The 22,578-nt window shown below is 42.8% G+C and overlaps 1 protein-coding gene across 12 annotated transcripts in view; it reads right to left on the bottom strand.

Annotated features, from left to right (window-relative positions):
* The window catches only part of STIM1 (stromal interaction molecule 1), a 228,975-nt gene that overhangs the window by 19,041 nt on the left and 187,356 nt on the right, over nucleotides 1-22,578 (bottom strand). For all 12 annotated transcript variants that reach the window (XR_009454416.1, XR_009454417.1, XM_059708614.1 and 9 more), the window contains 3 exons: nucleotides 17,874-17,985; nucleotides 13,643-13,758; nucleotides 4,271-4,448 (listed from right to left, as the gene is read on the bottom strand). Coding sequence is in view for 10 of the 12 variants with exons in the window: in XM_059708614.1 (XP_059564597.1) it covers nucleotides 4,271-4,448; nucleotides 13,643-13,758; nucleotides 17,874-17,985 (406 nt within the window). In the remaining 2 variants the exon portion in view is untranslated. The remainder of the gene's footprint in view (nucleotides 1-4,270; nucleotides 4,449-13,642; nucleotides 13,759-17,873; nucleotides 17,986-22,578) is intronic.

The raw sequence follows: 22,578 nt of genomic DNA, 5'->3' as shown, positions 1-22,578 counted from the left end.
ATTTAAAATTCCATAGTTATTCCCCTTATACAAGGGTGTCTGGAAGGTTCAATATAAATGTAAATACCCTGCAAGCTAGACCAAAGATCCAGAGAAAGCTTAATGGCTGAGTTATAAATGAGGTGGGGAGATTTAAGGAAGGTGAGAAAGGAACCATTGAGCTGTCCAACCAATGTTTGGACTCCTGAGTACCTGTTACCAGAAACACAGAAAAATTAAATTCTTACCAAAGGGGCTAGGGAGAGCTTGGGAAAGGTCCCTGCTTCTCATAGGCCTGAGTTTCCTTCCTCAGTATCTTCCATGGTGGGTAAGATCTCAAAAGCATCAGTTATTATGAAAATATATCCTTCTCCCCATCCATACATTTCCTCCGTTCACTGGCAAAATCTTCCAACCATCCAAGTAAGCCTCCTTCCTTCCTTCCATCTTTCTTCCACATATCTATTTATATTCATTCATTCATTCATTCACTCACCAAGTACTTTCAGGTGTCTACTAAATGTCAAGCCCTGTGCCAAGCCCTAGAAATATGGAAATGAATTAAAAAAAAAAAAACACCAGTCCCTGCCACTGAGGCATTCATTATCTAATCTAATTTAGACAAATAGATAACTGTACACAATGTGGTAAGTTCTACAATAGGTAGACATACAAGGTGTTGTGAGAGTCCAAAGGATGGAGTGATTAACTCCACCTGAAAGAGTCAGGAAAGGCAAAGCATCGGCTAGCACCCAGCAGAAAGAGTAAGATTTGCTAATCCCTCTGGAAGAGGGAAAGGACTTAACCCAGGGGTGGGAAAACTTTTTGACTCGAGGGCCACAATGGGTTCTTAAACTGGACTGGAGGGCCGGAACAAAAGCATGGATGGAGTGTTTGTGTGAACTAATATAAATTCAAAGTAAACATCATTACATAAAAGGGTACGGTCTTTTTTTTTTTTTTTTTTTTTTTAGTTTTATTCATTTCAAACGGGCCAGATCCGGCCCGCGGGCCGTAGTTTGCCCACGGCTGACTTAACCACTATCAGGTCTTCTTACCTTAGTAAGAACCACCGAGTTACCAGTAGACCAGGATAGAAGGGAAAAATGGTGATGAAGAAGACAAGTGATGCATGGCTTAAACTGGAGGTACAGCAGAAAAAGGACAGGCTACAGAACAAACAGGGCCACAGAGAAGAACACTGACCACTGAGTTAAGTAGGTGAAACAGAAGAGACAGAAACAGAATTCAACCTTTAAAAAATCCCAAGTCCAGATTGGTCATCAATATCTGAAACCTCAAAAGATGTGGTGGGTTAAGTGGGAAGGGAAGAGGAAGAAATGTCTAGGCTGCTCTCCTACTGCTGACAAGCTGCAGTCTTCTGCCCATTTTGTTCACAGAGAAAGGGAGTGTGGAACCTTTTCAAAGTACACACCAGGTGGCACTAAAGCATAACTAAAACAAACCAGAGGCGCCATTTCCTGCCCCCATATCCTTCTCAGGTTGAATACCCTCCTTTATTGTATTCCTTCGAGACACAACTGCCTAAAATTACACCATTAGAAATTCAATTCTTCACGGAAATATTATCCTTGCTGAAAGCAGCCTCTTGAGAAAAGCCTATGGTAGATCTGTCTTCATATAATAGGGAGCTCCTTTAAAGTAGAATCAAAACTGACCCACTTGTATAGTCTTAACAGGATCTAGAAGAGATGAAAATCAATAAATACTATTGGGAGCAGAAATTGAGCAAATAAAATGTACTATCAGGCCTTGCCCCACTCCATCTCCTCCAAAGAAGACTGAGCATCTTGAAGGCAGCAATCAGTTAGCATTACAAGTAAGAAAACTGCACAGCTTTACTGCAAGCCCTGGCTCTAAGCCAGTGGTTCTCAACCTTCCTAATGCCACGACCCTTTAATACAGTTCCTCATGTTGTAATGATCCCCAATTTCATTGTTACAAATTGAACATAATTAAAGCATAGCGATTAATCACAAAACCAATATGTAATTATATATGTGTTTTCCGATGGTCTTAGGCAACCCCTGTAAAAGGGTCATTCGACCCCCAAAGGGGTCATGACCCACAGGATGAGAACCGCTGCTCTAAGCAGTTATGTGACTATGGACAAATCTGTTCTCTATACTGAGCCTGTTTCTTCGTTTTTAAATGGGAATCAAAATTCCTGCCTGCCTCAAAGAATTATCTTGAAACCCAATAAAATCCTAACTGGAATGTGCATGTAGCATTACATTTATCTACCCAAAATATCAGGAACTTTGAAAAAAAAAAAAAAAAGCTCTATGTTGGCTGGTAGTGTAGGCCTATTAAATAAGGAGTGAGGAGGTGGCATGTAGCTCTGGACACTGTCAGAAAAGGATGCATGTGTGCACATGTGTAATCCCATCTCTGGGGGTATGTGCATTTGTTTCTCTGAGTGCCACAGTGGTCATTTAGCTCTGTAGGCCGTAGGGAGCAGGGAGGGCTGGGAGCTTAGTTTTATCCCCAAACTTGGAATGTCTCCTAGTTTTCATTCCAAAGGCCTAGATTCGTTGCCTTTGGAATGAAAACAGTACATGTTTTTCAGACAAAGGAAGAATGGGGACTGCCCGGACAGCAGCATTTGGCCCCAATTGGCAAAGGGCTCAGGATCAAGGGGTCCACTAAAGTAGCCAGGACTCAGCTCAGAGATAAAACTCCTCCTTTTACCCCTAGAAACCTGGCTCATGGGAATGAATCTGATAGGACTGCTTTTACTGAGGCAGTACCCTGAGGGTGTCAAAATTCCTAGCTCACTATTTACTGATATGTGAACCCAAGCAAGGCACTAACCCTCTCTAAGCTTTCATTTCTTCAACTCTAAGTAAGGATAATAATAGTACCTACCTAACCGTGTTGTGATTATTAATAACAATAATGCATTTAAGTGCTTAACAATACCTAACTCACAAGAAATCCTTTCCTTATCCCTCCAAAGAAAATAGTATCTATCATTAAAAAATAACAAAAAAGAGCCAGACTTCATTTCCATTTACATGGATTCCTACAAAGACTTCCCAACTAGACTCCCTAGTCTGCAGAGTAATTTTCTAAAAGACAGTCTTACCTCTTCTCAAAAGCAAAACAAACAAACAAGTAACTGCACTGACTCTCTTTTGCCTTTTGAATCCTACTAAAGTTCTCCATATGAGTCTTAAGGCACCAGGGGTCTGGCCTCACTACACATTCAACTTTAACTATTGGGACCTCTCTACCCATCTTTCAAGGCCACCTTCTCAGCATCCACATAATTCATCCCCTGCCTCTGTGCTCTTTCAGTCCTTAGAGTTATCATCCCATAAGCTGGCACTGAATCACTGCACTAAGTGTGTGCTCACTGCTTCTTCTCATGTGTGAGTTTTGTTGCCCCAGGAGCAGCGAATTCCTTACAATTCCCAGCACAGTCCTGGTTCCTAGATATTAGGAAGTACTTAGATCAGTGGTTCTCAACCTTCCTAATGCCACGACCCTTTAATACAGTTCCTCATGTTGTGGTGACCCCCAATTTCATTGTTACAAATTGAACATAATTAAAGCATAGTGATTAATCACAAAAACAATATGTAATTATATATGTGTTTTCCGATGGTCTTAGGCGACCCCTGTGAAAGGGTCGGTTGAGAACCGCTGACTTAGATCGATTGGTACCCTTTTTCCACAACTATCTCTTCAACAGTAGTTTTAAGCCAAGTTTTATTTAGACAGAATTCCAGACTATCAGAGCTGGGCCGTTAATATTCTCCTAGTCTGACATCTTCATATTACTGATGAGGAAATAAGTCCTAGAAGGGAAAGGGATTTACCCAAAGTCATACAAGAAGTGAGTATTTATGAGATTTGGAAGGTAGTAGGAAGACAGACTTGTGAGGCTTCTCTGGAGAATAGTGAAGAACAGTTCACTGTATCTATTTCTAAGGGAAAGGAAGCAAAGGTAGGGCAAAGCATAGAATGACCCCTTAGCAAGGCATCCCACCAGGGAAGCTGAAGACTTCTGACAGCCACATATTTCTTCCTCTGAAGCTCAGAGAGAAAATAGATAGAAATAAGTTTCTGCCCTGGGGAAGATTACTTGCGCATGCAACTGGAATGGCAAGAACCCGGACCTTCAATGCAGTTTTGGAAGGATGGCACAGCCTTGGCAGCCATGTCAATGTGGTCCCAGGGACCAGGTAGCCCACAACCCAAGTAGAAACAGGAGGCTCCCAGGAGCTGGCAACACTGGGGCTGTGGAGAAGGGGCAGGGCCTTACCTTTCCTGAAGGTCATGCAGACTCTGCTCAGCTCGGTGTAACCCCTCCAGATCCTTCATCATCTTCTTCATGTGCTCCTTGGAGTAACGGTTCTGGATATAAGCAAACCAGCAGCCACCAACACCAATAACAATAGACACCACCAGCATGAAGTCCTTGAGGTGATTATGGCGGGTCACTGCCAGAGAGGAAAGGCATAGTAAGTCAGGCTGCCCATGGCACACTTAGCCTTGCAGAGTCCACTGCATCCCCTCCTCCATGAAGCCTTCATTTCTGTTCTTAGACACACACTTGCCACATACTATCACAGTAAGCTCTGTGCCTATTTCTCTGCTAAGTCAAGGACTAGTTTGGAAAGGATGAGAGGCCTTAAAGCAACATTGGAAACCTATTAAATCATGCTTCCCTAATATGCAGTGAAGAGGAGAGCACTAGTGTCTTCTCAATACATGCCAGCCATCCGTGGTCTGCAGTTTTGGTCCATGTGCCCAGATGCAGTGGCTTCCATTCTACAGGGTAAGCATGCTAGGGTGCATGAGCAGATAGAAGGGGATGGCTGGCAAGGGTATAAAAGCCAAGTTGCTTAGAGCTTGTGATCTGGCTGTGGAACTGAATTACCACAGGAGTTGGGTCTCTTGGATTACTAAGCTATTATATATACAAGGGGCAAAGTCCAAATCAGGTAAAAAAAATCTGTAAGTCTCATCTATGGAGAGCTTTTCTAGGCTGTGGCTCAATCCACAGACCAGGTAGAACAGGAGTAGCTCAAGCGATTGGTATGTATAAAACAGTCCACATGCCAGGAATAGAGGGGCAGAGCTACCTGCTGAGAATGCCTGGCAGCAATTTGGTGAAGCAGCCAGGGCCCCAGCCACCACCTTGGATTCAGAGTAATAATCAGTCTCCAGAGCAAAACTGAAAAGCTAATCAAGGAATAACAGAAGATGAGAGCAAAAGCCATGTCCTAAGAATTAAGCCAACCAGAAGAGGGGCACTCCTGGAGCCTGACATTGTTCCTACTATATTAGATCTGGGCCCAGGGCCAAAGTGGAGGAGACCTGAAAGAGACACCTAAGGAGAAGAGGGCTGCTGCTGTACTCAATTTGGGATAGAGTAGCTGTGGGCTCAGAGGACCCCAGATGTGGGGGTCAGGGAAGGAAAGAAAGAGGGAATGACCTCCTGTGCACAGCAGGTTACCCTCAGGTTGAGGAGAGGAAAGCAGGACTGACAGGATCCCAGGAAAGGAGCTAATGGGAATCCAAAAGGTCCCAGGTAGAGCCACCAAGCTGAGGTAGGGTCTAGACAGCAGAAAAAGACACATGAAAATGAGGCCCAGATTGAGAAAAAGGGTTATATTCATAGCTCCTCACTGAAAGGCTGAGCAGCAGGACATGGGGAGGGTGTGGGATCAAAGGCAGATTAGCACATTCTATTTCCATCCAAGGGAGAGTTACTAGGTCTGGGATGGGACCGGTGTCCTTTACATGTTTATGCCAGATTCTCACAGAGAAAACTAAGGGTCCTCTAGCAGCCAGCCATCTTCTAGCCACCAGGCAAGCCTACACTTCCATCCATACTCAAGTTCGCATGCTCCTCTCGTCAGGTCCCAAGAAGAGCTATCTCTGCAGCACAGTGAGCTGCCTTTCTTTCCAGAACACACCAGCCTCCTACACAGTCTCCTATTTGTTAAGGACTCTTAACCTTGGCTTCCCAGGGTTTCTCAATTCCAGGGATTCTCAATTCTACACTCCTACAGAAAGTCAAAGGTATTCTTGCTCAAGATTCCATGCAACCAGCACCTCCAACACTTCAGATTTTTAAGGTGGGCATGCAGACTGGGTGCCTATCTATTCTACTCAGTCCCTTATTTAACCTTGTCCAGATCAATTTGGAACAAGATGCTATTATTTTTTCCAGCTTCACAGTCTCATCCAAGTCATGAATACGAATGGCCAGGACCAAGGATAGGATCTAAGGCAGGGGTGGGCAACCTTTTTGTGAGTGCGTGCCAAAACCAGCAAAATCTCTGACTCAAAATTCTTCTGCGTGCCAACCCTAATTTTTTGAGAACATGTTATGCCTACTTAATATCTCTTAAGGTGTACCTATGTGAAGAACCTTGAAGAAATAATAAAATTCATTCGAGCGACAAAAACACAGTATATAATGATGAAAAATACATTTATTTTTTAATGTATACATGTACACTGATAGTCCGACAGAAAACTTTATGACTCCGTTTGATATTATCAGTGGGACTTGTGCTGCTGCATCACTGATGACAGAAATTTTACATCAGGTTTATATTACGTGACCTTCAGAGATATACATGAGCTACTACTTTCATCCGTCAGACTACTCCTATTATGAGACTTAACAAAATTCATCACTGAGAACAAAGATTCACAAGCGTATGTGGATGAAAACATGGAGAGTAACGCTGTTGCAAAGTTTTTTAAACAGAAAAAATTTTCTGGAATGGCATTCCAAGTTCTCAATAGTTCGTTTTCGACACTTCCCTCTGGTACTCCTGTCTCTAATCGCTTTTTTTCAATGTTTTCCAAGTCAACTCTAAGGTCAATAAATTTCTGCTTCCAAATTGAGCTACTCTGAAATTCAATCAACTGCATTTAAAGTCAGCCATGTCTATCCATGAAAACATTTGTAAGTTTAGTTCCTCCAGTTTCATGCTGTCTGGAAACCTCATGAATTTTGCTGTCTCTTCCAGTTCTCTGAATTTCGCAAATCTTGAGAAGAACTGCTCAATAGTTGACTCAATGATGTTTAAAAACAGATTTCGAAGGCTTTCACAGTCTGTTCTGTCATCTTTTGGGAGGTCTTTGATGTGCCTCTTGAGGTTTGGGAAATATCTAAATCTCTCACCATCCACATCCCTCTTAAAGACTTCCAGTTTCTTTTCAAAAGCCTTTATGTAACCAAACATAACATCAAGTGTCTTGCCAGTTCCTTGTAATGTAACATTTAAGTCATTCAAATGTTCACAAAAATTGTAAATGGAAGATTATAAGAGAGGGTTTCGCGAGCCAGCAAAAGTTACTGGCGTGCCATGTTTGGCACGTGTGCCAGGGGTTGCCCACCCCTGATCTAAAGTAATACTGTTCCACCTATCAGTACTTGCTGGATCTCTTCAACCAGTTTTGACTTTACTTAAATGTAAAGCATCCACCCCATACTTACATCCTTCTGCCTTCTCAAATGCAGAGGTGAAGCTCAGCTATGCTATCTGTCACATTCCATGAGCCACCAAGTGTGGTGGGAAGAAAACGAGTCTAATATGGCTGATTTACTCTGTGGCCCTTGATTGTTACTTGTCTGTACATCAGTGCCTAGCACAGCACCGACTAACACACAGAGGCCCTCAATAAATATTTGTGGGACTGAGTTGTTACTGATCAGCCTCAAATATGATATTTCCCTCTCCTTAATCCATATAAGGAACTAAAATAGAGCAAATATACAATGTATCAGATATTTATATTCACCATCTCTAATTCTTACAACTACTCTCTAAGGTAGAGTATTAGTAGTCTCATTCTATAGACCAGAAAACTGTGGCTCATAGGAGCAATGACTTGCTGGAGTTCACAAAAAGTGGCAGAGCTAGGATTCAAATCCAGCTGTGCCTGATTGCATGGTCTTTCTACTACACCCATTTTGTCATGACAACTTTCATACTCATGCAGCAGGTATTGTTTCCACTTTGTTACATACAAATATCTCTCACCATGGAGAGGTCTATATCTCCTGATCTAGCCAAAATGTGACTTAAGAGTTCCAAGGCCCCAGTTTTCCCTTCAAATAACATCTTGGGAGCTGACTGTGGCCTAGCCATCAGGACAGACCTTTAAAAGGTTAAACATAAGGCCTCATGTAGAGAAATTCTGCCATCAAAGAAAGCATCCTACACCAAGTATTAGAAAGTCTAGGTTTTATGCTGTCCTCTTCCCCAATTTGTTATGAAATTCACTTCCCCCATCTGGATCTCAGCCTCCTCAGCTGTAAAATGCGTTATATAGAATTGCTAAAGAGATCAAATGTGTATTTGTAAATGAACGCTTAGAGATGTTTTGGAAACATTCAGATGGACTTATCCAATAGATAATTAGGAATGTGGATGTGGGATTTGAGGAAGAGATGGAGGCTGGAAGGCTGATATGAGAATTGTCAGGTCCCTTCAGAGGAGCCCTGACCTGAACCCCAGAGTGCTAAATAAATCTAAGATGGTTAATTTTATGTTAACTTGACTGGGAAAACATTATTTCTGGGTGCATCTGTGAGGTTGTCTTCTTAAGAGATTAACATTTGAATTGGTAGACTGAGCATCATCCATTCATCCTCAGGCTGCTGAGGGCCTGAATAGAACCAAAGGTGGTGGAAGAGTGGATTTGCTCTCTCAGCTTGAACTGAGACATCCTCTTACATCAGTGCTCCTGGTTCTCGGGTCTTGGGACTCAGACAGGGATTTACACCATCAGCCCTCTGATTCTCTGGCCTTTGGACTCAAACTTACACCATCATCTCCCTTGATTCTCAAGCCTTTAGAATTGGGCTGAATTACACCACTGGCTTTCCTGGTTCTCCAGCTTGCCAATGGCAGATCATGGGTCTCTTGGCATTCACAATTACGTGATTTATTAAATTCCTATAATAAATCTCCTCTTATTCATATCTATATACATATCCTATTGGCTCTGTTACTCTGTTGAACCCTGAATAATACAGAATCTATAAATTATTGTGTCAGAAAAAGAGGGGGAAATACAGAAATCAAGTTCTAGTCTATGCCTAACTAATGATGTACTTCTTTTCATCATAATCCCACTCTCATTCTTCAGTTCCTACAACCTACCTTCCCAGCCCAGCACAGTCCACAGAGATCCTTCCATTCCTCTTCTCTGAACTAGGATCCCTGATCAACCCTCTCTTTGGACAGGTAAACATGACTTATCTCTAACTATCTCAGGGACTATCTTGTATGTTTTTCAGCTTTCATGTGAGTCACTTCTTTCTGATAGTCTGTGAGTTCCTCAGGACCAAGCACAAAACTAATTTACCTTTGTAGCTCCATATGTAGCATAGAGCCTGACCAGAGCAAGTGCTCAGCAAAGGCGGTAAGAAGAGGTTTTAGACTGAAAATGGGGGAGGGGCTGTATAATATAAAGTGCATGTGAAGGGCAAATACCAGCTCCTGGGACATGAAGAATATGGCCAGCTATCTTACACAGCCCCTACACAAGCTCAGCTCTCAGCATCCACCTCGCACCCAGAGAACATAGCCTGGGCAGAGAGACGATGGAGTTTTCATGAGAACAGATGTGGCTGGCCAAATGAACAAAGCTAACCCAGGGAAGCTGGCTGAGACCTGAGAACCCAGAGGGTGGCAAAATTCCTAGCCTGAGTGCTATAAATAGATTTTAGCAAAATGAGGTCAACTGTTCACACAATCAGGCCTAAGGCAGCATAGGAGAGTGTAAACTAATTAGATGCTGACATGTCAACAGAGTTAGGGGTAATGGTGAAAATTTTCAAGGTTCCAGTTATCACTGAGAAGTGAGCCTCTAATCATTATCACTTTCTGGAATTCCCTCTCCCAATCTACTGCCCACAATACCCTGCCCCAAGCAGCTATAGATATTCATTCCTACCTGCTGAAATATGTGCTAAGAATTTCTTTTGTCATTTACATAGCCTTCTGTGTTGAGGTGTCTGTTTAACCTGGAACAGCTATTCCTGGGCCCACCTCCCTTCTGGTTATAGCCCTAAAAGTGCTCTAATTGCCTCACCTATCCAAAGATGCTCCACAGGTAGCAGTTCTCCTCACAACCAAGCTGGAAAGGATTTTCTCCCAACTCCCCTCAGTCCTGTAGCTCTGGCAAGGCCCAGCCTCCTTCTGTATATCTTCTAGAAAACATCACTTGACACCTACTTCTTGCTGGGCCTTTGCTAAGTGCTGATGACAGATGAACAAAGCTATTTCTACTCCCGGGGAGTTCCCAGTTTAAATGGTATCAGACAGGGAAACAGAATTTTATAAAGGAGTCAGGTACAAAGGGCTATGGCTTCCCAGAGGAGAGTAAGAGGGAAGGATTGCGAATACCTGGGAAGAGGCTAGAAAGGCATTCTGAAGAAGGCTGAAGGGTGAGTTGGAACATAACAGAAAGGAGAAAGAAGGTAAAGATAGAGCTGACAGACCAGAGCAAGCTTTGCCAGAGAGGCAGCCACTCCTGCTTACCAAGGACTCTTCCCTATTATTTGAGTCACTGAAGAAGGAAGACAGGTGTAGTGTTGTCTTTTCCTCTCCACAACTTCCCCAACCCCAACAATTGCTTGGCAGGCCTCTCCCTGTACCCTTCTCAATACTCCTGCTGAAGCACCAAGGGCACAGTAGTCCCTAGCCAAGGACTGACCAGAGCAGACATACTGTACTGTACACTGAAAATAGTAGCTACCATTTGTTTAGAAGAAACTGGGACATATAGAACCTTGGGAATATACTCAAGGTCACAAAACATCTGAGTGACAGAGCCAGTTTACTTGATTTCAAAGCTGGAATTCTTTATATAATAATTTGTTTCCTCTACACAAGTAGAGGGTGGGATTACAGAGTAGAAAAGAGCAATGAAATATAAATTAAAGACCTGGGTTTGAGTCATGGCTCTGCCATTTAAATGCTGAATGAACTCTAAACACTCACCTCATCTCTCTGAGCCTCATTTTCTCTGAGAAATTATCTGCAGAGAAGAAAAAGCTCCCTCAACGAATGATCTGCTGCCAGAGTGAGACATCAGCTTAGGCCTCCAACTGGACACTGCATTGGGCATTGGTTTCTCAGATTATACCTAACACCTGGCTACTGGCACAGTTAGGGCAGCCCCACATGGGCCTCCAAGCCTAGAGCCAACTTTGCAGGGTGGAAAAGTCTGTAAAGAGCCATGTGCTGCTCTGTGGCCACATGGGGAAGACTGAGATGTCATCTACTATCAGCAAATGGACTCTGAGGTGACCCTCTGCTGAGCCAGTATAATCCCTTTTCCCTCTTTCTAAGCTTTGAAGCTGCTGTGAGTAGATGGATCATGCTCACTCAGCAGACCCTCCTGGCTACTGCACAAACAATCTCTGCTTTTAAGATTTCTCACACCTCAGACCAACAGCAGGCTTTTCATTAAGGTAGCCATGGCTGGCAGTTGTAACTGGCCCAGGTTCTCTGGAGTATTTATCTACTACATGCCTTATGATGAGGCGTGAGAACCACAGCCCTAAGAACTCACCAGGTGAAGAACACAGGTCAGAGCTAGCATAGGCCCTCATTCTAAATCCTGCATGGGCACTGGTCAGGGAACAGCACTGGACTAGAGGTTTCAGTCCATGTTCAGATGAGAACACAAAGCCTAGAGTGACACAGATCAAGGGATTCTTTGCAGGACCCCACCAGGCAGGGCCCCACCCTTGCAGAGTCTCCTGGCAAAGAGCTTCCTAGTATTTTCCTCAAATTTCAGCTGGCAATTTTCAAAAATTTTCTTTAACAAGCCTCAGTAGGCAAGGATAAAAACAATATTTTCCATCAGGACAGCTGCTGGATTCCAAAATCTTAGTTCCCAGGAGTATACCTAGCTCTATCTGAGTCCTTGAGTGAGAGAGCCAGGAACAGCCTTACTGACCAAGTCCATTTTACAGGTGAGGAAATCTAAGTGTAGGCAGGAGAACTGAATTGCCAAAGATCACTTGATAAGCCAAGGGCCACAGAATTCCTAAAGGAAAAGGATATAGATAGTAATAGGAAGGAACAGACCTCCTGTCTTTTACACAGGACCCTATCAGCCAAAGGGTTTCCCCAAAAAATTATAGAATGTAGCAGCTGGAATCTTAAGGATCCATTAGCTCAATTGTTTCATGATACAAATCAGAAAACACATCCCGAGAAAAGTGACCTATACAAGGTCACACCGTGAGTGGCAGGTTTTAAAAGAGACCAATGTGTTTTCCTAAACTTAAGTTCTCTGTATGAAAGTCCAGGAGTTACAAGAAAATCTAGAGGGCCCTGGCTGGTTTTTCTCAGTGGTTAGATTGTCAGCCCATGGACCAAAGGGTCTCGGGTCCAATTCCTGGCCAATGGCATGCACCTACGTTGCAGGTTTGTCCCTGGCCCCTGTTGGGGCGCATGCAGGAGGCAACCAATCGATGTGTCTCTCTCACACAGATGTTTCTCTCCCTCCTTCTGAAAAATCAATGGGAAAAAAAATACCCTCAGGTTATGTTTTTAAAAAGAATCTAGAAGTACATAATGATGGTGACTGAGATATAATTCATATACCCTAAAATTCACTCTTTTAAAATGTGCAATTCAATGGTTTTAGCATATTTACAAGGTTATACAACTATCAGCACAATTAATTTTAAAACATTATCATTACTCCATAAAGAAATCACATACCCATTAGCAGTCACTTCCCATTTCCCACCCTACATGCCAGCTGCTTCTCTGGACTAGTCCTTGGCTCTATAGCGTTCTGCTGTTGGCATCCTCAACTGATGCCAACAGATCTCAAAGGGTGGGGAGTGAACCCTAAGAGCCTGTTTGATCAAGGCTAATCTTCTAAGAAATATTTGTTTCCCCTGAGTTCACTTAGAATAAGAAAAAGGATGTCAGACTCTTGCAGATCTTCAGGAGCTGGACCACCTAATTCTCTCGACTAACTCCTGGCAGAAGGGAACACCCTTCCTTAGGCCTGAGTGTGTCTCTATTGCTTCAGTGAAAGCCTACTTAGTCCTCTTTGGTTGTCCAAGAACACACATGTTCAACAATTACTTCATACATTCTGCACACCCACAGTGAGAGCAGGGAGAAGCGAAATAGCATTCAGCCCTTATCGGTTACTTTTATCCCTGAGCATAACTTTCATATTTTAGCCTTTGTGTTCCTCCTCAGGTTGTTTCCTCCACCACAATGCCCTCTCTGGCCACCTGAATGAAATACAGCCCTACCTCTCCTTACAGGCAGAGCTCACATGCCACCTCTTTTATAGTATGCCTTCTCCACCCCTCCTCTGGAATTCAGAAGCACTGTGTACCTCTCTAGAACATTCATTTTATCCCCTTAGGGCAGAATATGATTCATCCAGGTCTTCCTACAGTTTCCAGCACAGCACTGGCACAAAGCAGATGTTTCATTAATGTATTTAATGAATAGATGTTGATATCTGGCTGGACTAAAATGTAAAACCATTTAATATCTCAACAGCAGCAGGAATTGTGGAGGCAGGTGTGCCCAGGAGACCCAAGACCTCAGCCCAGCCACCCCAACAGCCTTGGGTTCCATGGCACACCAGCAGCCCTTCTCTCCACAAGACTCACAGAGAGGAGGCCCGAAGAGCACTGTGTCCAGGGCCTTCAGCTGCAGCTTCTGCCGATGGCTCCGGTCTGTCATCTTTAGCACAGTCCCTGTCATGGTGGTGTTGGTTACAGCAAGCCTGTTGAAGCAAAGAGTAGGCATTCAGTTCCCTGCCAGCAAAGCTAGGAAGGATCCTGGTAAAACTCCTCACTTCTTCCAGGAACACTTCCATGACTCCTAGCACCTGGTGGCTGTTCCCTTCTGCATGCTAGAATACAGAGTTTATACCAGTGATGGCGAACCTATGACACGCGTGTCAGAGGTGACACGCGAACTTATTTTTTTGGTTGATTTTTCTTTGTTAAATGGCATTTAAGTATATAAAATAAATATCAAAAATATAAATCTTTGTTTTACTATGGTTGCAAATATCAAAAAATTTCTATATGTGACACAGCACCAGAGTTAAGTTAGGGTTTTTCAAAATGCTGACACGCCGAGCTCAAAAGGTTCGCCATCACTGGTCTATACCGATGGATCTCAGTGGTGGATATGCAGAGACACATAACATTTACCAATAATTTGTTCACCATTCTCCACATGTCTACCTTTCCTGAGTATTCTAGTCTCTAAGGATATTCATTTGTGACCATTTCCACACCCAGGTATAAACTTTCCATGCACTTCCCCTTATAGGGATTATTCATTATATATCTGTCTCCACACTCAACATTTATAAATACATTCTCTTGTCCAGTCCTTGTCAAAATGTCACACTACATGACCCAGTGATTCTAGGGACCTCTGAATTATTCTAATCCTAACCCAATTAAATATATTTAATAATGAATATATTTAACAGTCATTAAATATAAACCTGCTGATGACAAATACTGCATATCTTGTTAGCTTATACCTGTGTCACCGTAATTTACTCCCAATCAGATACAGTAATTTTTTATGACCTTCAATCATATTGTTAATAATAACTCTAATAAGACACGGCCTGTAAACAAGAAAATGACCTTGGAAAAACTGAACTTTGTTTCTCTTCTGCTAGAACACAGTAGGTATAGGAGGAGGAGAGTCTAAGATATGAAAGATTGAAAAGCCACTTGTCTGGATCCCACAAGTGAGCATTTACAACTGTACTAACTAGTCCATAAAGTCAGAGCTCTTTTCTTTATTTTTTTTTAGAAAAATCTCTCTCTCTCTCTCTCTCTCTCTCTCTCTCTCTCTCTCTCTCCATACCCTACCTGTGCATGAAATTCATGCACAGGTAGGGTCCCTAGGCCTGGCCTGCAATCAGGGCTGATCTTCCCCGGCTGCCAGCAGCCAGCCCTGCCCCCTGCCGCCACCGCTGGTCGCCCTCTGTGTGTGGGGTGACCAGCGGGGCAATCGGGGCCCTGGTGCTGCCTGCATCCCCTTCCACCCACCCCCAGTTCCCGGTTCCCAGTTCCCCATTGGGCAATTGGAGCCTGCCAGCCAGGGAGAGGGATTAAGAAGCTGGCTGGTAGGCTCAGATGATCGGGGCCTGTGGGCTGGGGGCAGCTCCTGTGTTGAGCATCTGCCCCCTCGTGGTCAGTGCATGTCATAGCCGACTGGTCATTCTGCCATCTGGTCGATTTGCACATTATGCTTTTATATATAGAGATATAGAGATATATTTCAGAGAGGAAGGGAGATGGAGAGAAAGATAGAAACATCAATGATGAGAGAAAATTATTGATCAATTACTTCCTGCAGGCACCCTACTGGGGATTGAGCCCACAACCCAGGCATGTGCCCTTGCCTGGAATTGAACCTGGGACCCTTCCGCCCACAGGCCGATCCTCTATCCACTGAGCCAAATGGCTAGGGCTAGAGCTCTTTTCAAATGCATATCTTTGTTTCCCCAGATAGAAAAGAAGCTTCTGACATCAGAGTGTGTGTTTATACTCCTGCCTGAGCATACAGGAGCAGCTACTTCCTTCTCTAGTCTGAGAAGCAATCGAGCCCACCTACAAGAGAGGCAAGGAGACACTGATAGGAAGTAGGGGGTCAGCTCTATCATTGAGTGACTAGTCTAATCACAAGCTGCTGAGTCCCTCCCCTAAGGCCTCAGTTTCCTTCTGTGTAAACTTATGTAAAATCAGATGCTTCCTATAAGCCTGAAAATTCTTGGAGACCCTCTTTAGAGCACTTCTACCAGTTGTACTGAACTTCATCTGACTGAGCAAAACAAGTGTCATCTTTTGTACAGTCTATTTGTCAAAAAAAACCTATGAATTTGACTGCTATCTACTTCTAAGCTATGAAACAAATGAAAACCATTTATGGCTAACATTTAGTAAGCAACTACTGTGTATCTTGTACTGTTCTGACACTACATTCAATACCTAATTTACTTCTCATGATTCTAAGAACTCAGTTATATTATTAGCTCCACTTTACAGATGTGAAAACTGAGACTTAGAATTAAGTAACTTGCCTAGTCACATAGCAAGTAAGCAACAAAGCCAAGACACAAACTCAAATCTGCTGGATTCTTTCCATTGTATCGTGCTACCTAGTGATGGGCTTAGAACCATCCCTACTCTATGCACTGAAGGCTCCATGCTTCTGCTGTTACCAGAGTACCACAGCTTGGCTTCCTCTATTCCTGAGCCCAGCCTAGCTGGATCTGGTCTTAGATCTAATCCTAGCCACAGGAGGGCTAAGTAAGACCATGACCAGGGAACTGACTTATCGTAGGCTTTAGTTTTAATCCAAGCATAGCCATTCCTCAAGGTGAAACGGTCCAGTGATCCACAAGGCACTGCCACTATTTCCATGGGTAATGAGAAAGAAACCTAAATCCTGGCGCTTCATGATCAATCATCTATTCAATTGCTTGTTTCGTCCATCAAACCTGGAGTTCCTAAAAGCAGATATGAGGTCTAATGCTTGTCTTTGTCCTCAGGACCCATGGCATATGGTAGGTGCTTGGTAAAATTTGTCAAATAGAACTGAACTGAATACTTCCAGGAAATCCATCTTCAACTGCATGGGGCAAGTGGGAGAAGCAGTGAAAAAAGCAGGGCACTTAGAACCAGGCAGACCTAGGTTCAAATCCCAGTTCTGCCACTTGCCAGCTTGGATAAATCATAAAATATTTGAAATTTAGTTTGTGCAGCTAAAAGTTGGGACAGTAATTCCTTCCTCCCAGAATTGTGTGAATCAATTAAAATAATAGGTAAGAAAGCACTCTATAAAGGGATGCACAAACATTAAGATTATTATTCTCTCCAGGGCAGGGAGAGCTATGAAGAGAAAGTTACAGGCAGCAGAAGAGGGAACAGCCAGCTCAGCTGGGCCTGGACAGCAGTGTCTGGTAGTTCTGTGGCTGGAGACTACAATGTGTGGGCATTCCAACAGCTTTCCCCTCCCCTTTCCCCTTTGCTGAAGCTCATAACCAGATGCACCTACATAATAAGATGACAGAATATACATATACACAATCAGCACTTACCAGACAGTAAGCCCTTTGAGGACAAGAGCAGGCTGTTGTCACCTTTATCCCCAGCACCCAGCACAAGTGCTTGGCACAGAGCAGGTACCCAGTAAATATTCGTTGAATGAATAAGTAAAACGATTAATCACTGAATGACATATGGCACTAGTTTGATATAACAAGAAGTCCAAGCAGTACTCCATCTCCTCCCCACTCACACCCCAAGCCCTAGCATATTATGCCTGCAAAGGAGGCAAAGCTAGGGCACAATACCTATTGGAGGAGTCATTCCAGAGAGGAGGCTGTGTCCAATGGCAGTCAGCCCCCACCTCTGCACAATTTCTTTAGAGTAGATTAACTGATATGCATAATTCTGGGGAGGCTAAAAGAGCCCCAGAGACTCCTGGGCAACAAAAGAGACAGCTGGGTGAAGGGGGCGTGAAAGAGCAATAAAGAGAAACACCACAGAGTTTGATGTAAGAATTAAATGAGATACTGTATAAAAAGTGTTGAAGTAGAGTGTCTAGCATGTACTAAGCACTCAATAAATGGCAGCTATTAGTACTATTCCCAGTATTGATAGAAATATTAAATAAGAGAATGGATTCTAAGTAGTCATCTGTTTTATGGCAAGTGCACAGAAGATATGAGAAGAGGAGAGGTCTATAGATTCTACCCTAAAAAGGGTGTAACCTCATTTAACTGGCCACAGTAACCTGAAGGCAGGCCAATCCCAGCCCATTTCCTGTACTACAAGTGAGAGAACCCAGTTGTCTCCTGACCTTGGCATGGCATGGCCACTGAGCTGCAGCTTCCGGAAGGTCTCCTCATACTGAGGCAGCTCCACATATGTGATTAGCCACTGCACCACCTCGTCCACGGTCCAGTTGTACACTGTGGGAAGAGAGCAGCAAAGCCATGACTCCAGCACACCAAGCAAGGCTCACATCTGCTGTCACAGTCACACTGACCTTAACATTTACACATGTTTATGAGTTTAACATTTCATTCTCCCATAAAATCCTACATAAAAAAAGGAATACACACTCTACTTTTTATTTATGTATATACACAGGGGTGGGTAAAAGTAGGTTTACAGTTGTTCGTATGGAGAAAAACATTAATAACAATACAAGAATAAACTGTTTTTTATATTTGCAACTTTTTCCCACCCCTGTAATTACTAGCAGCAGGAAAAGTGAAGGCAGGTGTTATATCATGTATGTTATATGATTATTTAGTCACATATCTCTCTTCTCCATTATACTATAAATTACATTTAATTACATATATTATATGATACTATATAAAGATAGATGGATCCAAATGATGTCACTTAAGCACTGAGTCAGTTCACAAGTTGCTAGCCCTATTGACAGATTTTTAAATTTTGTGTAACAAGTAAATTTCCCCTTCTGTTTATATCAGATTGAAAAGATTTTCTGTCACAACAAGAGCCAATTCTAAATGACATAATTACTGAGTGATCACTAACAACATGTAGAATTACATCATCACCCTACATGGCCACGGTAGCTAGTCATTCCTCAATATTATAATGTTGTGATTTAAAAAAAAATCCTTACCCAAGGATATGGTGTGTGTTGTTTTGTTTTTTTTAAAAAATATATTTTTTATTGGTTTCAGAGAGGAAGGGAGAGGGATAGAAACATCAATGATGAGAAAGAATCATTGATTGGCTGCCTCCTGCACGCCTCCTACTGGGGATTGAGCCTGCAACCCAGGGATGTGCCCTTGACCAGAGTCGAATCCAGGACCCTTCAGTTCACAGGCTAACGCTCTATCCACTAAACCAAACCGGCTAGGGCAGCGGTTCTCAACTAGTGGGTGGCGACCCCTTTGGTGGTCGAACGACCCTTTCACAGGGGTTGCCTAAGACCATCCTGCATATCAGATATTTACATTACGATTCATAACAGTAGCAACATTACAGTTATGAAGTAGCAACGAAAATAATTTTATGGTTGGGTCACAACATGAGGAACTATATTTAAAGGGCCAGAAGGTTGAGAACCACTGGTGTGTTTTTATTGATTTTTAGAGAGAGGAAGGGAGAGAAAGAGAGAGAGAGAGAAACATCAATGTGAGAGAAACATTAACCGGAAATAGAACCACAACCTTTTTGGTGTATGGGACGATGCTCCAACCAACTGAGCCAACTGGCCAGGGTATAATGTTGTGATTTAAAAAATAATCCTTTAAAAATAATTTTAATATGTGTGTGTTATTTAGACACCTAGATAACAAACTTAAAAGAAAGGAATAGAAGTGGACTTAATGCACAAGGAATAAGTTTGAACCAAGGTGAAGGTCAAATGACATCATGATGTATAACATAAATCAAAGTTTCATAGTAGTGTGAATAGAGAAAGATGATGGGAGGACTGAGTCGTCAGATGGCAGCCAGTAATAAAGGCATGCTGAACTTAAAGTGCCAGGGACAACTGAGTTTCAGTAAAATGGTATCATTTTATTGGATTTGAAGTTAGTTTTTATTTAATATCTAAATCCATTTTTGTTTATATTTGCATACAAATTTTATATAGCAACTTAAACCTCATTTATGTTTATACACATTTAAGTAACATTACAGTAAAAATAATTTTTTTAAAAAATATATTTTATTGATTTTTTACAGAGAGGAAGGGAGAGAGATAGAGAGTTAGAAACATCAATGAGAGAGAAACATCGATCAGCCGCCTCCTGCACATCTCCTACTGGGGATGTGCCCGCAACCCAGATACATGCCCTTGACCGGAATCGAACCTGGGACCTTTCAGTCCGAAGGCCGACGCTCTATCCACTGAGCCAAACTGGTTTTGGCACAGTAAAAATAATTTAAGCTAGCATTTTAGGTCTGAGATAAATTATTTCCCTTACAAGGAATTTGTACATTCCTCAATGTACAAATTCTGAAAACTACTGGAGCAGCAAGAAGCCTAAAAAGTTTTGAAGCAGAATGAGATGGTAAGCTTTATCATCCTCCTTGCTTAAGATTCCTATCACTATAAAAAAACTGTCTTTCATTAGAATGCTGTCTAATTTCCTTTTAATAATTAGAAAACATTAAGGCATATAGACCATGTCCCATTCATTTTTGCTCCCCCCATTGTCTCTAAAATAGAGCTTCATATACAGTGGCATTAATAAGAATTTACTCAAAGAATAACTACCCTAAGTGAGAACTTCCAAAAACATTCTGACTATGGGCTGAACAGCAATCTCCTTAGACTAATATACCAATCGTGTAGATGGTTAACTTCTGAAATGCTTGTAAAAAAAAAAAAATAGGCATTCCTCTGGTAGGCACACCTGAGATCTTAGGTTGTTTCTGTCACTCTCACATAAGATAGAGAAGTTGGACGGCTGGACCCTGTCCCTTCATTCTCCTCCTTCCCCTACAATGGAACCCAGCACTGGTCCAAAGTAGACCCTCAGAAAGATATCCTGAATGAAACAAATTTGAATGCATAAATGCTCCAATCTCTTGATGTTCTCAAGAAGCTACTGGAGCTCAGGAGGAAAGTTCTGAAGCCAACAGACTTTGGAGATAGATTAGACTATTTGCAGAGACACCGGAGGTGAGAAGGGAAAGGTGCCATGGGATGAAATGAAGCAGGTATAGTGCCCTAAAGCTATATCCTAGAAGACAAGATGCTAGAGGTTTAAGTGAAGAGTGCCTAGTCATTGCTTGGCCAAATTTCTAATTCCTAGACTAAAATACTGTGTAAAGAAAAGAGTAATTAATTTCCAAGAGATATGTTCAAATTCTAGGGCTTGGAAAAGGAGGGATGACAGAGCTGGGATTAAAGAAGCATTACAGAAAGTAGAGTGTACTAGCCATTATTCCTGAAAATGAATATATAGCCACACACATTACAAATGTGATCACTTACTATGGTTTGGAGTATCAGGTAATAAAGGTGTAGTAGAGTGACACACAGACATGAGGCAGGCAGACAAGTGCTAGCCTGTAAAGTACAGAGAAAAACACACTCCTGCCACTGCTGCCAAGAAAGCTCAGTCCCATCCAGGACAAAGGGGCCTTTTTGCTGGGCATATGGAGTGGAAAGAAGTCCACTTTTTTATTGCTAGGAAGGCCTGAGGCCAGTGGTGCTACAAAGGCCTTTTGTCTATTGGGAGGACGCCTTGATACAAGCCTGAGCACAGACCTTTGGCATGCAGGAACTCCTCTATCTGTACCCTACCCTGCAGTGGAGACAGGAAGGAGTCACTCCAGACCAGGGTTTCTCAGTCTCTTCACCAATGACATTTTGGACAGGATACTTGTTTATTGTGGGGTGGTAGCCTGTGCATTGTAAGATGTTTATCAACATCCCTGGCATCTACTCACTAGATGCCAATGACATGCTGCCAGTCACGACCATCAGAAATTTCTCCAAATTCTACCAAATGTTCCCTAGGGCACAAAATTGCCCCCAACTGAAAACTACTGTTCTAAACACTACATTAGGTGAGGCAGAGGGTTTATAAGGGGGTCACTGCAATCCAGCGAGGAACGACTCTGTACACACTCAGCGCTATAGAGCTAAGCTATAGGGAAAAGGATAATGGTTCAATATGCCAGGCCAAACCTCAAGGCAGTTGTTTTTAGTTTTTGTTTTCTGTGTTCAACATATCATTCTGTTGCCGGGGCCGGTTTGGCTCAGTGGATGGAGCGTCGGCCTGCGGACTGAAGGGTCCTGGGTTTGATTCCGGTCAAGGGCATGTACCTGGGTTGCGGGCACATCCCCAGTAGGAGATGTGCAGGAGGCGGCTGATCGATGTTTCTCTCTCATCGATGTTTCTGGCTCTCTATCTCTCTCCCTTCCTCTGTGTAAAAAATCAATAAAATATATTTTTAAAAAACCACACACACAAAAACCCCCAAAAAAACATATCATTCTGTTACCTAGGCAGATGCCCTACCTACGTAGGGCGTGGCAGCATGGTGTTGTTCAACCAGAGTCACTGCAGTCTAAATAAAATAAGCCAGAATGGGCTGCATTCTTGTCAGATAGCAACCCCATGTCCCAGCATGAAGAGCTCATTGAGCAGTCAAGTTGAGATATCATCAGAGTCCTTTGTCCCTACAGTTCAAGTACCTAAAAGTTAAAATGCTTTCTCATTCCAGAAGAGAAAATGAGAAGTTTCCCTGGGCCAAAGTGAGGAAGGAGGCAACAGCAGGTACAGAGAGGCTGTGGCTGTCAGTGAAAGGCAAGGAGAACTTAATACAGATGCAGGCTCCAAATGAATCATATATCCAAATCCTAGTAGGACATTCAAACCAGAGGTAGTCTATGATCAGTCTCTCATCCCCCTGAGCCTGTCCATGTGGCCCCTAGAGAGATCAAAGACTAAATCTCGGGGAAAAATAGCAATACTACACAGAATCAGAGAAGGCTAACCCCTAGAGTTTTCAGCAATAAACAGTCCTTCATAAGAGGATTGAATAAGGTGACTAAA

Source organism: Myotis daubentonii, chromosome 9, assembly GCF_963259705.1.
Source record: "Myotis daubentonii chromosome 9, mMyoDau2.1, whole genome shotgun sequence".
NCBI classification, from domain to species: domain Eukaryota; kingdom Metazoa; phylum Chordata; class Mammalia; order Chiroptera; family Vespertilionidae; genus Myotis; species Myotis daubentonii.
The sequence above is the reverse complement of the archived record's forward strand: the minus strand, read 5'-3'. Positions and strand labels throughout refer to the sequence as shown.